The following is a 17,729-nucleotide window of genomic DNA, read 5'->3' as shown; positions in this document are numbered from 1 at the left end:
CCTGTCCCTAGAAAATGTTTCTAACAAATTAGCAGACATGGTGGCATGCACCTGTAGTCCCAGCTACTAGGGAGGTTGAGGTGGGAGGATCACACCAGTGCATTCCAGCCTGGGCGACAGAGTGAGACCCTGTTTCCTAAAAAAAAGAAAGAAAGAAAGAAAAAGAAAAAGAAAAGAAAAATAAAACTTTTATGTGCATAACACTAAAGGTGAGAATTTTTGGAATTTTATATAAAAAATTAATAAGATGAGTCATAGAGACCACTGACAAATTCACAAAGTTGCCTCGGTATAGTGAAAGGAAGAACATTGAGTAAAAAGGAAGGTATTGAGCCCTCAAGCACCTTCTCCAGTAAACCTCTAGGGGTTTACAAGCGTTGTTACATCTGATGAAATATAACTTGTGAAATTTCAACATAATTATTCATTTCAAAATCCTGCCTTTTATACATTTTTTTGCTTTCACTTTAAGATTCATATGCAATATATGTTTATTCTATAAAGCCAAGAGCTACAGACAGGGAAAAGAAAAACACAGCACATCTCTAGATGTTTTTCTTTTCAAATATTTATGTACATATGCTTATTTTCTCAAAGATGGGTTCACATACTGTGCACTTGAGTCTGTAATATGTTGTTCTCGTGTAACAAACACCTGAAGCTACAGACTTTTGAGGTACCCATCCAAGAGGAACAGTCTTTCAAAGTTCCACTGCCTAAGCTGGGCTACTGAGGCTTCCTAACAATCTTGAAGGACCTCGTCTTGATGAGTCAAGCTTTTTTCATTTCCGGATCAGTTTCTTCTAAGATAAACCATGTGGTTTCTGCTTAGGCTTGGACTTGCCTTTCTCCTTCTATTTATTTCTGTCCCTTCCTTATACTTCTCCTTTCTCCTCTACATGGCCTAAATTCTAATTCGAAAACATTTCTATGGTCTCTCTTGATATAGAAGGATAGTTGGATAGTTGCTGATGATTAATTTTTAGAAATGCAATATCTTCCCCCCTTGTCTTTTGACAATAAATAAACAGGGCTCACTGTTAAGTCAAATGCCTGTCCAACAACTAGCAAACCCTGCTCTTCTTACACTTATTTAAGGAAAATTCAGTTGGGAAGGTGAAACAAAAACCTTTTATAGTAAAATGAGATCCTAAACCCAGTCAGTATTAACAAGAAATCTATTTCCATAGAGGAGCTAGTGGGATTTGGGTGGACTCTCATATTACCACCCACATAGAATAAACAGACCTATCAATTTGCTTACCAAATAGCCCAGGCTGCCTATTTTCATAAACAGATGAAACTAGAAAGTGATTAAGGCACAGAGGAGACACAAAAACCTGGCAGAAATCAATATAGCATTTCCTATAAGGAAGCCAGCAGCCATTAGGTAACCTCTTACATACATAAAAGGTGTGTGTTAAATTAACATGACTTGTAATCACTATAGTTTTTTAGGATTTACAAGGAAACCATGTCATGAGAGTAAGAAGTTCAAGTCGGCAGTTCTATTTGACACGCCTGATTTTGAGCCTACAGTGTGTCCAACATTGAACGACTGGTTCCAGAAATAAAGATCAGCTGTCCGTGGCCCTGAGTGACAATGAACAAGTTTGAGAGATAGGCTGCATAACTAATTAATGTGCAACATTGCTGTGGGGTGGCAAACTTGGAAGGCATGGAGGAGGTTACAGAACTGTCATTTGTAAACCGTGTCACCCTGGCCAAACTCCTCCCTTGCACTAACCTTCAGTTTTCTGATCTGTAAAATGAGATAGGTAACAACTCTCTTACTTTACGGGAGTTAAATGAGAAACCTTGTGTGAAAGTATTTGGCACATTGTGGGTACCAACTATGTTTCAAAAAAGAAAAGATGGGGAAAAAAATGTAGGTGCTAGAGTAGAGTCCATACACTTTGCTATGAAAGGTCCAAGGAAGGCAAAGCTGTTTTTTTTTCTTAAGGTAACCAAGTAAGGTATTTGAGAAGGGAGCACATTGAAATTAGACTTTGAAGGATGAGAGTGATTTTGTGATAATGATCCTAGCCAGTGCTTAAGGAGGGCTCACTATGTGCCAGGCTGTTTAGAGTTTACTGGTCACAACTCCTCTATGGGGTAGGTCATGACACCTCCACCTTATGCGGTAGGCCAGAACACCCACACCCTATGGGATATTTTGTGATACTCCCAGCCCATGGAGTAGGTTGTGACACAGTCACCTTATAGAGTAAGTTGTAACATCATTCCCTGCTTATAGCTTATGGAGCTGCAATAGATAAATAAATTGCCCAGCTCACACTGCTAGTGGGTGGAGCTGGATTTGAATCCTGGCAGTCTAACTCCACAGCCCATATTCGTGACCATGATTCTAATGCTAGAGAAGGACATGCCTGCTGTGCGACCCTCCTAAACCAGAGACTGCTCTAACCTAAAGGAAGGCAGTCCTAGGATGTCAAACCTTATAGGAAACTTAGAAGTCATTTTACAGATGTAACACTGAGCCCCAGCAGCCTAAATGACTTAGCCAGTACCATTAACAAGTGACCTAAGAGGCATGGCCCTGGGAGCCAGCTTCAGGTGTCATACCTGTACAACGTCCACTCCACTGATGGCAGTAAACAGAGTAGGAGATATCTATGTGTTCAGCCAAACATACTACAGCTTTGTTAAGGGACATAGTTTGGTGAAACTACCCATAAATTTGAGTCTTAACAGACCCGTGCAAGAGACATTTTATTGGATATATCAGAACGATGTTACCTATAATCTTTCAGTAGGAATCTCCTGCTGAAAGGCAGTGTTAAATAACAAAATTTGAAACCACATTTTGGAAATAGGTAAGAACATACAACCTCAAAAGTTGGAATAAATTCTCAGTGGTACGGAAGGGGAGCAGGAGACAGGATACCAAGGGAGACAGGGTTATCTAGTTAAATGTCCATTGGATACTTCCCTCAACCAGGAAGTGTATTCCCTGACTGGCTCAGGGTGGTGCTTTTAAAGATTTATCCTTTAAAATTCAGAGATAAGGATAGCAATTCCTTACCCTTTGACTTGGTTTAGTTATCCTCTCTTACTTTACATGCCATATAGCTAAAGATTTTGGTAGGTGTCAAGATGTTAAAATAATACATGTGGTGGGAAGGCAGTAGAGCAGGAAGGGTGGGAAAGAAAGGGAAGACGCTCCAAGTGGGGCAGGATCTGGAAGGGAAACTGGAGGGCCCTGTGACAAACTTGATCTTCAAATATTTGCCCAAATGCCAGGCCTGCTTATCTTCCTGCTAAATAACTGAATAAAATGTGATGGTAAGTTTAAACAAGAACAAAAAGTTTGACTGATAATCAAGTAAAGTGGTTCCAAAAGTCTTATGATGCTGGCCAAAGACAAATACTGGCTTCACAGAACCTGACAGATCCTTATTTCACATGATGTTATTCAGGAGAGGGTAAGTTAAAGTTGATCTTGGCATGATATGGACAGAAATCTTTTAACATTGACAGTCAAATTCTCAGCATCTTGGAGCATCATACCTTAATTGATCCAAAGTGAGTGTATAAAAACCAGACACTTTGGGAAGATCATTTTCTCACAAAGAAGGCAAGAATCTTAATGCTAGTCCTTTTGGAGCTAAGTTTTGCTTTAGGTGTGAGATTAATCTTCAGTGCCCCATAGAGCTTTTCTAAGTCTTTTCCTGTTTTCACTAACCTCTTTCTTTCTGCTCCCTCTCCTCTGCCTAGGGCACTCTCTCTGGGCACCTTCCTTAGGAGAAAAGCAAAAAATAATAAATCCATGAGCTAGCATCTCATGCTGAATTAAACATGTAACACTGCTTACGTGATGCAGGTTGGTGTGAGTGAAAGCACCGAGCTGGGTTCGAATCCCTGCTCTGTCTCTATGCAATCTGTCATGTTACTTAACCCAGCTAAACCTCAGCTTCCCCATCTGTAAAGGCAGTGAAACAATAACCACTTCGAAGGGTTATGAGTAGTCGAGAAGATGGCAGCCTAATGCCCAACACCCTAGTAGGTGTCCTAAAAACTTATATCCCTTCTCATCGCTCCATAGGCAAAGTTTTAAAAAAGACCATAGCAAAGTTAAAAAACTAAAGACAATGAAATGATAATGATCCTTAAGGATAAAATTTTACTTCCCATCCCTCTGTCCCCAGCTCCTGGGGATAGGAGATAACTGGAGGCAGGAAGTCCTCCTCATGTATTGTCATGTCAACAAACACCAGTCCATAGTAGGTTTGTAGCAGACTTTCCAACTTGAGACGAGTTACCATAAAATGAGGTTGAACCAGCCCCTTATTGACTGTGTATTTGTGCCACATATGTCCTACAAATAAATACTTGGGTGTGACTCAAAGTGTGGTCCGTGCACTTGCATCATCCGGGCGTTCATTAGACATGCAGACTCTCAGTTCCCACCCGAGACCTTGCACGGCCAAATCTTCATTTTAGCAAGACCCCCAGGCGATCCATGTGCACAGGAAAGTTTGAGAAGCACTTATATGGACCACAAAGTTGTACTCCTTTTCAAATCCAATGAAATCATTGTGGCCCACAAAATCTTTTAAAATTATATGGATGTGAGTACAACTGTATGGTTCACCTCCCTCCCATCTGTCTATCTTCATCTAAAATACATAAAGCACTTGATTTAGGGAGACCTCAGGAACCTAAGAGCAAATATTTGTAGCTAAAGTAACATCATAAAAACACAGATAAAGAAGGTACAAGGGCCACTTCTATGTTTCTTTGTAAGCAGTTATGAGGCCAATACGAAAAGCTGTGGAAAGGCAATACCTAAAGAAGAGGATGGAGAAAATTAGCAGAGTATACAGCACAAAGCTAGATAGAACTGGTGGTGAAATGTACACAACCTGATAGCTTCCTAACTGAGATTTTGAGCAAGGAGTGAATTTTTACAGTGAAATTATAGCAGTTTCAGCCATTGATCTCCAAATTACCTGGTCCCATCTAAAGTCCCAGAGGAAGCCCTAGTAATTTCATATTCAAAATGTTGTACTATTTTTCTTAAAGTGAGCTTCCCAAAGTTTGTAACTTCAGGCCCCACAACACCGGGAACCAAACCTATTTTCCCCATAGTATATAACACTGAGTAGCCACCTGCCGCTTAAACGCACCATCTCGGCTTGTTCCGTGCTTGCCTGGGTCCGCCGTGGTGGTTGGTCTGCTCTTGCAGGAACACAGCCCCAGCTGTCTTGTTTCCAGAAGCAAATTGTTTCACATTTTCCTGGCTGCCGGGTCAGAAATGGCTACATTACTCAGTGCCCCCAACACATTTATTGTCCTACAGAGCCTTACACAATCCCACAGGAAACCACGCTCAACACTTAGCCAACACTTGTTGATCTGATTGAACGCAACAAAAACGGAGACAAAAGCATACTTCATAAAGGTTAAAATTTTGATAACTATAGCTCCCGCTTTTCCCAGGCAGCTCTCGGGTACATGTGATAACCCTGCCTTTGTTTGTAGAGCTCTGTGCTGGAAAGGACAAGAAAATACCTCGGCAAAACACGACTGCTGACGCTGACTTCTCTCACACGAGCCAGGAAACCATTAGGTAATGTCAAAGCGCACAGAGAATATGCAATGAAAACTTCAACTCAACATTTGGGCAAAGGAAGGCCAGAGAATATGTAAGAACAGTTCATATGGTGGAAAAGGAGCTTATTTATATATTTTAAATTATTAAGACATCCAGAAATGGAAAATAGATTGTTTTTTCTAAGGTATGGTACACCCTGATTGCAATGGAAAAGTGTGTCACTTGACATCATTATGACAGACTCACAACTTTTGGCTTCCCCCATTCCACCATTTTCTCTGGTGCATACTGACTGGCCTTTTGTAATAAATCTAAGGGCATGTTTTATATCCTGCTATGGATAGCCAAGAGAAGTAATCATCCTTTTGCCATGCATTGACACACTGTGTTTACTTATAAATTGTTGCTTACTGTAACTTATTTGTAAGTATCTATGATGTGAAGAAGTCTTGGGTTGGCAGAGGAGGGTGAAGCTATTGACTTTCAAAGAGGTATTCTTTTGAGTGTACATGGGATTAGCATCATTTCTATTAATTTGTTCAGTCAGGTCTTATTTGAGAACCTGCCATGTGCTGAGCATTCCGTGAGGGGCTAGAGACACAAGAGCAAACAGAGGAGAAGCAGCCCACATCTTCAAGGGGCTTATGTGTGTGTGTGTGGGTGGGGGAGCCACAAGTAATGTTTTAATTACGGTAGAGTGTGGGAAAAGTAACTTGCAGAAATATTTTTTAACATTTCAGTTTGGAAACTGGAATTTTGGGAAGGGCAAGGAGTCCTTCACAAGAATTCAAAAGAGTGTAACTTACATTCTAATAGCAAATTAAAGTCACTGATGGATTCCAAATAGCTCTCTATTCTTTAGGAATATAGTAGGTAGTCATTCAAAAAATTAAGGGTGAAGCAGGGCAACAGTAGCATAACAACCTGGTCAAATAAATTAATTCTACACTCTGCTAATTAATTTCCTTTTCCACATGGTGATTTGTATTTACTTCACAACTTATATATGGTAATATGGCAAAAGTTCGATTCTAGAATAAAAGTAAACTTAGGGCAGGGGAAGGAGGAGTTGGTGATATGGTTTGGCTGTGTCCTCATCCAAATCTCATTTTGAATTGTAGTTCCCATAATCCCCACATGTTGTGGGAGGGACCTAGTGGGAGGTAATTGAATCATGGAAGTGGGTGTTTTTACCGTGCTGTCCTCATGATAGTGAATAAGTCTCACCAGATCTGATGGTTTTATAAAGGGCAGTTCCCCTGCACATGCTCTCTTGCTTGCCACCAGGTAAGACATGCCTTTGTTCCTCTTTCACCTTCCACCATGATTGTGAGGCCTCCCAAGTCATATGGAACTGTGAGTCCATTAAACCTCTTTTTCTTTATAAATTACTCAGTCTTGAGTATTTATTCATAGCAGTATGAAAATGGACTAATACAGTTGGTATAACTGTGGAAACACCTGGCCACAATCTCTTGGGATTTCCATGCCTTCTTGGGGCATAAAACACCCAAGGGCAGCTGGAAGGAGTGGTTTCCTCTAAGGCAAAATGTCACAGATTTATTTACTTATTCTATTCATTCATTTCCTCTGCTACTTCTCCTGACCATTTCTTTGGCTCTGTATTTTCCATGAGTTTAGTTACAACCTAACTTTTGGCAACCTGCTATTTCGATAATATGACTTCATTACTCAAATTATAGTCTGCATTGTCATCTTTATTCAGAATTTTAGGAATTTTCTCCAAAGCTTGTTCATGCAAGCCTTTAGCAGGCAACAACTAAAGGGACATGGCATGGGATAATTTGACTTCATGATGTGAACAAGCCTGTTTACTTGTGCTTACATTTTTAAAATAAAAAAGAACCTGGTAATCCATCTGTGAGAACGACGAGAGAGAGAGGGAAGGGAGGGAGCGAGAGAAGAGAGAGAGAGAGGACGAGAGAGAAGAAGGAGAAGCGCCACGCAAGACAAAGCAAAAAGAAAATGAGATAATCAGAGTCCTTCTGGCTTGTGACTGACCTGTATTTTCTCTCACTTTAAAATCCATTTGACTCATGGCTTTAAACACCATCTATATGCTTATGGCAACCAGGACCTCTTCCCTGAATTCCAGACTCATGTTTGACTGTCAACTTGTCCATCTGTACTTGGGATATCTGATATATATGTCAAAACTTGTCCAAAGCTGACCTCCTGATTCACACCCCACCCAAAACCAGTTTTCCTACAGTCTTCCTCTTCTCAGCTAATAGGAACTCTCCCCTTCCAGTTGCTCTAGCTAAAGAATATGGAGTCATCCTTAATTTTTACCCTTCCCTTGCACCAAACCTTCAATCCTTCATGAAATAAGGTTAGCGCTATCCTCAAATGTACCGTTTGGCCACTTTTCAATACCTCTACTGCCACCTACTGGTCTGAGTTGCCACCGCCCCCGGGGGAATATTGTATAGTCTCCAGACTCTTCTCCTTCTTACACTCTTGCCCCCTGCAGTCTATTCTCCACTGAGGGGCCAGAGTGATTCTTCAAATGTAAGTCACATCTTAGCACTTCTCCAGTCTGAACTCTTCGCTTGTCCCCCCATTCTGGTCCCCTAGGACTGTCTCTAACATCATCACATGATTATTCTACTTCATCTTACCACTCCTAAAACTGACATCTTTTCTATTCCTCCAATATTCTGAGCAACATCTGCTCCAGGGCCATTGCATTGGCAATATCGTCTGCTTGGCAAACTGCCCCAGATACCTGACTGGCTCATGTCCTCATTTCCAGGTTCTGCTTCTAGTGGCATCTTCCTAATAGCCCTACGCAGACCACCCTGTTTAATATCACAGCCTCGCCCTCCACCCAGCACTCCAATCTCCCTTCCTCTGCTCTAGTTTTTCTTTCTTCTACAGGACTCATCACCTTATAGCATAATACATAATTTACTTATTTATTACCTTTATTATTTGTCTCTCCTCACTGAAGAGTAAGACCACAAGGGCTCCAACAGCTTATCTCTACAGTTTGAACTTTGCTCATGGGCATCTCTTCTTTAGGGGCATCACTCCATTACCTCCTGCATGTATTCCTTCTGGTGCTAAAATAATCTGCTTGAAAGTTGGGATCCGATGTGAATTATTCACACTTACTAGAATTGAAGATTAACATGCCACCTCTCCTAAGGGTGCTTGCATATCAAACCTCAGGTTCAGTGCCAGAACGAACTGCCCTGTTTTTTATGAAAGGAAATGCGTGAGTAGGAGGTGGAGGCAGACACAAAATGTTTGTTGTTTCTTTTGTTATCACCTATGTCCTGTTTTGTCCCCATGAAAGCTTTACATAGACTGTTGGCATTTTGTCAATCTTACTCCTATTTTTCTAGTGGAAGGTAAGTATTTGTGGTCTACATGGAGTTGGCGAACTATGAGCTCCATGAGTTTTTGTGAATAAAATTTATTGGAACACAGCCACTATTCCTGCCCCATGGCCTTTGCATTGATGGTACCCTCTACTTGGCAAACTGTCAAGTGTTGTCTATGTCTGCTTTCAGTCTACAACGGCAGAGTTGAGTAGTTGAGACAGAGACTGTATGCTCACAAAGTCTCAAATACTTACTATCTGGCCCTCACAGAAATAAATCACCAACTCATACTCTGAAAGCATCCTGCCAGCGTTGGAAGTGATCTTGCAACTTGGAATTTAGTTTAACAGCTCAATTCAACAGAGAGTCACTTCATTTACTGTGTACAAGGTGCTAGAGTTGGAAGCAAAGAAAGTAGACAAAGGGGTATAACGTTTTGGAATCCTTCTAGTCCTGATTCCCACTGTGACTCAAATTATATTTTTCCTAAGATTGTGTCATGAAACATTTCAAAATATAGAAAAGTTAAAAAAAGTCAAAGCACCAATACACCACCATCTGGATTCTACAATTCACATTTTGCTGTATTTGCTTTGTCATATATCAATCCATTTATCCATCTCTCTATTCATCTATTAGTTCACTTTGTTGTCATTTCTATTATTACTGCTGCTATTGTTATTTTTTGGTGCATTCAAAGAAGTTGCAGACATCAGTACACCTAATCCATAAACACTTCAATGTACATAACATTAACTAGAGGTTGTTAGTTATTCAAATTAGTTTTTAATTGTTACTCCAATACTGTGATCTCGAAAGCAGTCTTCATTCAGCCAGAAGACAGAACTTTACAAAAGTTGAAAACTGAGAAACGTTATCAGGGTAATTGAGGTAAGTATCAGGGGAATCATTCACCTACATTTCTCCAGTTTCCTGGTTCAGAGATGAATTGGCCTTTCAGGCCTGAGACTATTTTGCTTGTGATGGATTCTAAGAAAGTTCTGCGGCTCAAATGAAAGGGTCATAAGCTATTTTTTTTTTTCTCTGAGACACTGCCAAAAACCCAAGGAAAAGATAGAGAAAAACACAATTATGAGTTTCATGCAACAGCTGATCACATGTAGCTTCTGGGTGAGAGCACTGGTCGATGGAACAGACCGTGCTGTGCAGAATGCTGTCATGAGGGTGGATATGGGAGTCAGGCGTACTCATCTTTTCTGGATATATTTGGATGTCTTCAACCACCTAGTGTATTTATGGCCTTCGTAAACTAGCATTTACAAAATAATCAGTCCTTGACTTGGAGCCAATTGATTTCCTGGGTTCAATGAGTCTGAGTCTTTAATATGGAATATTTCAGAGACATTTGTCATCTAATGAATAGCAGCTACACTGCCCTGAAAGGCAAATACACAAAATCTACAAGAAAGAATTTTTGAGTTGATGGCTTGAAGAAGAAAGAAACAAAATAATGAAGTGTTTAAGATGTCCATGTACTTTTGTTTTTTTAATTTTTGAGACGGAGTTTCACTCTTGTTGCCCAGGCTGGAGTTCAATGGCATGACCTCAGCTCACTGCAACCTCCGCCTCCTGGGTTCAAGTGATTCTCCTGCCTCAGTCTCCTGAGTAGCTAGGATTAGAGGCATGAGCCACCACGCCTGGCTAATTTTGTACTTTTAGAAGAGACAGGGTTCCTCCATTTTGGTCAGGCTGGTCTCGAGCTCCAGACCTCAGGTGATCTGCCTGCCTTGGCCTCCCAAAGTGCTGGGATTATAGGAGTGAGCCACCACGCCTGGCCCCATGTACTTCTATAATATGTATCTTTGAAAAGAAATTCAATAAGTTTTACAGAGGAGGAAAATGAAATTCTTGAATAAAAAAGAAAAAAGTCAAAGTATGTCAATAATGTGGTTGTCTTTAAAGATTATAATGGTGTTATTTGGAATCATTTAGGGAAGGTTTTGTTCATTGTCATATCAGCATGAGTTTTCTTTATGCTTCCCAAGATTCCAAAGGTGATCAACAGTCCGTCTACACACTCATATATTTAGCCGCCTGCTCCATATCTTGATCTGGATGTCAATGACAGTGTGAAAAGTGCTCAAAGCTTAATATACAGGGTGACATTTCTCATCTCAAAACAGGACCCTGTTACAGTGAAACATTATACGCCCTTTGTTCATTTGTAAGAATTCTTCCCTCTCTCACCTTTGTTTCTCCTCATTTTAAGTCTTCTACCATTTTAGACTTGTTCTTTTTTTTTTTTTCTGCAGGGGCCTGTAAATGGAATTCCTGCATCGCTCTAACCATGCACACCCTTGGACTTAGCTTTTACCTGTAACCGGCTTCTGAGAGACAAAGAGGAGAAACCTTCACTCCTAGTACACCTATTACAGCTGCAGAGGTGGAGGAGACAGTTGCAGAACTAGTTACAATGATGATAAGAAACAATACTTTGTTATTCCCTAGCACTTTTAATGTTCATGTGTATTATCTCAGCTAGCCTTGAACCGCCTAAGTAAGGTGATGAGGACGGGTTTAAGCCCCACTGATATTTTAAAAGCCCAGAGAAAAGTGTTTGTTCCTCTACTAACCTGTTCTTTTAGAGCAGGGATCTGCATACTCGGCCTGCAGCCAAAATGAGTAGGTAGCCCACTACCTATTTTTGTATAGCCAGAGGGCTAAGAATGGTTTTTACATTTTAAGTGGTTTTACATTTTTTTTTTTTTTTTGAGACGGAGTCTCGCTCTGTCGCCCCGAGTTCACGCCATTCTCCTGCCTCAGCCTCCCGAGTAGCTGGGACTACAGGCGCCCGCCACCTCGCCCGGCTAGTTTATTTTTTAGTAGAGACGGGGTTTCACCGTGTTAGCCAGGATGGTCTCGATCTCCTGACCTCGTGATCCGCCCGTCTCGGCCTCCCAAAGTGCTGGGATTACAGGCTTGAGCCACCGCGCCCGGCAGTGGTTTCACATTTTAAGATCAGAAGAAGGATAATATTTCATGATAATTAAAAATTATATGAACTCAAAGTTGTATGAATTTTTTGAATTTAAATTTCCGTATTCATAATTAAAGTTTTATTGAACTACAGCCACATTCATTTATTTACATGCTATCTATGACTGCTTTCTTGCTACAAAGGCAAACTGGAGTATGTACATGGCCTGCAAAGTCAAAGTATTCACTATCTGGCCCTTCACAAACAAAGTTTGCCAACCTTATTTTAGGGACACCACTGTCTTTCCTGTCTCAAAACCAGGCAATGAGCCTTCTGGTGTTTAGAGAACAGAAACTGCAGCTATGCCTGTACCACTAGTTGATAATCCTAGTAATGAACTAGATCCCCTCACTGGCTTGTGCCAGCTCCTCATTCTTCTGGGAAAACTCTCCAACGCCTGCCCACTGTTTTCCAACAACATACAAACTCTTAACCAATTATCTCCCCATTAGAGTGTGCCTTCTCTTCAAGCAGGAATAAAGACCTATGGCTGCCCGTCCCCACCCCCGCACTCCTTTTCCCGCAATTCTAACTGACAAACAGCAGCCAACTTATCTTTGGAACAAACGATTCTGTAGTGCTTAGATTGTGACAGGCTCGTTTAATTCTCATTGCAGCCCTATGAGGCTGGCACTATTATCATCACCATCCTCATTTTATAGAGTAGGAACCAGAGGCACAGAGAGGCTGAGCCATCTGTCCCAGGTCGTACCAAGTGGTGCCTCCCAGCGGTGGAGGCAGCACTGGAATCCGTGCCGCCAAGCTCCGCGAGCTGGGTGACATGGAGATTCCTGTTAAAAACAGATTTCCCAGAAGACCGGTCAGAGCACCGATCGGAGCACCTGTTCGGGCCACACATTTCCTCCTGGAACACAGCAAGTGCCCCCTAAATTATCCGAGTGAGCATCTCTTCCCGGCACGAGAGGCAGGGAGGCCAAAGGGCCGCCAAGCTGGCCTGGGAGAGGCGTAGGGCGGAGCGAGAGTGGAGTGACATTCCCTAGGGCGGAGCCCCAGGGCCCTAGAGACCAAGAGACTCCCGCCTCCCGCCTCCTCTGGGCCGCCGGCCGCCAAGTGCTGAGTCACGGTGAGGCGACTGGACCCGCACTCTCTTAACCTGCCCTGCCTGCACTCGCTCGCGGCGGCTCTTCGCGTCCCCCGCCGCCGCTAAGGCTCCAGGTGCCGCTACCGCTGCGTGAGTACCTGGGGCCCCTGCAGGGGTCCACTAGGTGAGGGAATGCTGGCGATCAGTTTGCAAAAGCCTGCCTTCCCCAACCCGCTTTAGACTCCTAAGGGAGATAACAAGAGATACTTAAATTGTACTACGAAATTTGGTGAAAATGGTAGACGGCTTTTCTTTCTGCAAAGCACTGAGATCTAAGTACTTCATCAGTTGTTCACATGCATACCATTTAATTGTAGGAGTCTGCAAGGACCCAGACATAATCTGGATGGGGATAAAGAAACTTTCTTGTTGCTTTGGTGTAGGTGATGACCGGCCTGTACTGCTTTGAATATTAAGCTCATTTTTGCGCCCTACATTCCATCACCCAATAAATATTTATTGATTACTATTCAGGGAGGATACATTTTAGGGTAGGCCTTGACTAAGTGGAGAGTATTGTGGAGTAGAGCCCTTCTGAGTAACAGCAGCGAACATTCTCACCCTACTAACTGCACCCCTTTGAGGAAGGCAGTCTTATCATTCCATTTTACAGATAAAACTGAGCCACAGAGAACCTCAGGTCACACAGCTGGTATGTGGTGAAGCTGAGATGCAAACCTAGGCTGTCTGGTTCCAGAGTCTGCTTTTTGCCAAAACACCTCTCTTCCTTTCAGTAGGAATCCTTGAAGGAATTGGGTATATTTCACTTGAAAAAAAGATTTAAGGGATTGGGGGTACTGTCTGCAAACACTTGAAGTGGAAAAGGGATTGATTATATTCCTTCTGGGATAGTCCATTAGAACCTAGACCTCACAAGAGGAAAAGACTTTTGAATAACAAACACTAGCTATACGTAAGTTCTGAAATATGAGATACATTGCCAAGAGCAGCTGGTCCATGACTTGCCTATGCTCTAGAAGACTTCATAAGTAAGTTGAAAGATTTCTTGCCCAAAATGTTGGCCCTGAACTTCAGGAATAGATGGGTCTTTGAATTCAATGACCCCCGAAGATCCCTTTTAATGCCAAGATCTTCAGCATGTTCTGGTAAGAGTTAGGGACCTCTTTGTTTTTCTGCGTGTTCCCTAAGGCGCCACACAAACCTCCCATCTGTCAGCCTCATTGGTAGCAACTACCTCATGGGTGCTACCAGTGAGGCTGACAGATGGGTGGCACTGGGGAAGGGATGGGAGATCCAGAGAATTCAGTGAAGTAAGAAAGATAAAAGTGTTCATTGGAGGTTTTTAGTAAGTGGCCAACAGAGCTGCTAAAGTCATGCTTCACTTAACGATGGGGATATGTTCTGAGAAATGCATTGTTAGGTGATTTTGTCATTGTGCACACATCTTAGAGTGCACTTAGACAAACCTAGATGGTATAACCTAGGTGTGTAGTAGGATATGTGGTATAGCCTGTTATTCCTAGGCTACAAATCCATACAGCATGCTCCTGTTCTGAATACTGAGGCAACTGCAACACCATGGTGAGCATTTGTGTATCTAAACATACCTAAACATAGAAAAGATACAGTAAAAATACGCCATTATAGTCTTATGGGACTACTGCCATACATACAGTCCATTTATTGTTGACTGTGTAATGTTGACCTAAATGTCATTATACGGCAGGCACATGACTGTATTGCTAACCTTTGCACAAGATGACTGTAGGATTACATGAAATAATTGTAAATAATTGGTGGGGTACTGGGCACCTAGTAGGTATGCATACATGTTCACCATCATTATGGTTGTTTTAAATCACCTAACCCAGGCCCTGCACATAGTAAGACATCAACAAATTGTAGCTGCTACTATTTTGCGCATCTAATCTTAATATCATTTATTTTGTAGTCCTTGGATGTTCCCTCCTTTATGACTTCTTTTTTTGTTGTCCTTCCTTTAGCCCTCCATCCTCTACAGCTCAACATCAGAACACTCTCTTTTTAGACTCCGATATGGGGTCCTCCAAGAAAGTTACTCTCTCAGTGCTCAGCCGGGAGCAGTCGGAAGGGGTTGGAGCGAGGGTCCGGAGAAGCATTGGCCGACCCGAGGTATGCTAGTTGGGTGGCCGCTCCTTGTTTTCTTTTCAGAAGGGACTGGTGGGATGTTGATGGTGATTTGGGAAGAGGGGACCAAGACAGTCATGAGCTGGCCTGTGGGGTGCATAAGTGCAAACTTTAAAGTTTGCAGTCGGGGGCCCTATGCAAACCAGCCCCAGCCCAAAGGGGGTTTCTGTAATGTGAATACAGAGGTCTTGGGCAGAAGGTGCAGCTGAGCTTCAGGAAGTGTCTCTGCTTCTCTCTGCACACCGGCGTGCCACCCTGGGCTGACGTGCTATCTGCCTCAGCATGCGTATCGCCAAACATGCCCACCACACAGCCCCTAAATTTATTTGCCCACACTTCAAAGCATCAGGGAGTAACTCTGATTCTCAATTCCAAATTCCCAGTAGAGGGAATCTGATTGATTCAGCATAGGTCAGGTCTCCACTCCTGGCCAATCTGCCGTTGCCAAGGATTTAGATTCATTGAGAGACTGCTGGGACCCAACTTGTAGACCTCTGGTGAGGGTCACGTGTAGATGGGTCTAGCTCTCAGAGAAGGTGATTATAGATTAGGTAGATGTCTTTCAACTTTAGAGAATGTTTTCATTTGAATATGGGAAATTTGGGATTTGTGGGGGAAATAAATCTTATATACACAGAAAGGTATCAGATGGTGGTCATAGCCCAGGGAATACAGCCCCTAGCACCATATCAGATCCTCAAAACATTTTCTAATAGAAGAAATACGTTACAGAGATGGATTCCATTTTGAAAAGTGAGACTGGTTTGTCCCTCTTCTTGAACTCTACTCTGATAATTTTAATGCTACTTTGTTGCTCACACCTAAGCTTTAAAAGGGTTGCTTTCTCACTGTTTTGATCTTGAGATGTATTTATAGGGTGTAAAAAAACTCTGGGGCCTTCCTCAATGAGTGCTGACCTACATTTTGATGGATTCAATATTTTTTAGTTATGTTTTAAATTGACAAATAAAAATTGTATATATTTATGATGTACAAAATGATGTTTTGATAGGTGTCTATATTGTGGGATGGCTAAATCAAGCTAATTAACATATTCATTATCTCACATACTTTTTTTTGTGATGAGAGCACTTAAAGTCTTTCTTAGTCAATTTCAAGTATACATTGTTATTAACTATAGTCACCATTTTGTGCAATGAATCTCTTGAACTCATTCCTCCTGACTGAAATTTTGCATCCTTTGACCATCTCTCCTTCCATATCCTCCCATCCCCTAGCCGGGGTAACCACCATTCTACTCTCTGCTTCTATGAGTTTGATTGTTTTAGATTTTGCATATGAGTGAGATCATGCAGTAATTGTCTTTCTGTGCCTGGCTTATTTCACCTAGCATAATGTTGATTGGCCACTGAGGAAGAGGAAAAACTGCCAACACAACTCTCCATCAGCCCCATCAGGCCATTTCTCTTTCCAATTAGCTTCCTATTTACACCTGAATGTCTTTTGAGGTCCATCAAACAGAGTTTTCTGAAAACAAGATTATTCTAATTACCTGCAAACAAGATTATTCTAATGGCTAAATGCACAGGGAGTGTTGGGGAGATGCAGATGGAGGTGTTATCATATTCTACTAGGCTACATCACCAACAGAACAATTGGAAAGAATTTTGGGGCCCCAAACACACCTGTTAGTAAGCCATTATTATATATTGAGGGTAGCTAACACTTTAATTAGCCCATCTGTCAGGAACACAGCTCCTGAGAATTTTATTGTTTTTGTCCTGTGAATCCCTTTGGCAATTTGATGAAACCTTTGGCAGTTTGATGAAATCTATCAATTTCTTCTGAAAGCAATGTTTTAAAATACATAAAACACATAGAATTACTAAAATAAAACACATAGGATTACCAAGGAAAACTTTTATACTGAAACATGGTTAGGAACAATTTTAAAAACATTTGGTGGCAGTTCTAGTAACTCCTGAATTTCAAAGCTGTGAAGAACATGAACAATATTTTGATATATCTACTAACAACTGTAATGTGATATGAAAATAACTTTGATTTCAAGTGGTGACAAAGTCACAGGTGCTGGTAATTTACTGTGGTGCATTGACTACATTCATAATTGAAGTTAAATTTCAGTCTGGAGATGACAGTGATGGTTGCACAATGTAAATATATTTAATGCCACAAAACTGTACTCTTGAAATGGTTAAAATGCTAAATTTTATGTTACGTATATTTTACCACAATAAAAAAAAAAACAGAAAAAAATTAGTAGAGGTTAGTGACAATAAAGGTGTAATTTTTTAGCAGTCCAAGTTTACAACCCTTCTGAGTTCTATCAGTGGTGCCAGGTAAGAGTCCATGGCTGATAACTTATGCTTTAAATATCCCCATATTTTACTGATTCAAGTCTCCTGTACCCCAGGAATGACTCTACCTTAAGGAAAAATACATGGATAGGAATCATTCCTAATCCCATCAGCCTGGTTTAATTACTATTGAGACAAAGGGTCTTTTTGTTTGTTTGTTTCCATATAATTGTATATTTTACATCATGAGATTATATAGAATAAACAATTTTGTGTTCCAATGTTTTTTTATTTA

The 17,729-nt window shown here is 41.3% G+C and overlaps 1 protein-coding gene across 1 annotated transcript in view; it reads right to left on the bottom strand.

Annotated features, from left to right (window-relative positions):
* Positions 1–5,316, bottom strand: part of BMX (BMX non-receptor tyrosine kinase) — a 54,880-nt gene extending 49,564 nt beyond the window's left edge. The window contains exon 1 of the mRNA XM_017888576.1: positions 5,151–5,316. Within this exon, the coding sequence (XP_017744065.1) occupies positions 5,151–5,153 (3 nt within the window). The 5' untranslated portion in view covers positions 5,154–5,316. The remainder of the gene's footprint in view (positions 1–5,150) is intronic.
* Between the last annotated feature and the right edge of the window lie 12,413 nt (positions 5,317–17,729).

The sequence above is a fragment of the Rhinopithecus bieti genome, unplaced genomic scaffold (genome assembly GCF_001698545.2).
Source record: "Rhinopithecus bieti isolate Rb0 unplaced genomic scaffold, ASM169854v2 scaffold_18471, whole genome shotgun sequence".
NCBI classification, from domain to species: domain Eukaryota; kingdom Metazoa; phylum Chordata; class Mammalia; order Primates; family Cercopithecidae; genus Rhinopithecus; species Rhinopithecus bieti.
The sequence above is the reverse complement of the archived record's forward strand: the minus strand, read 5'-3'. Positions and strand labels throughout refer to the sequence as shown.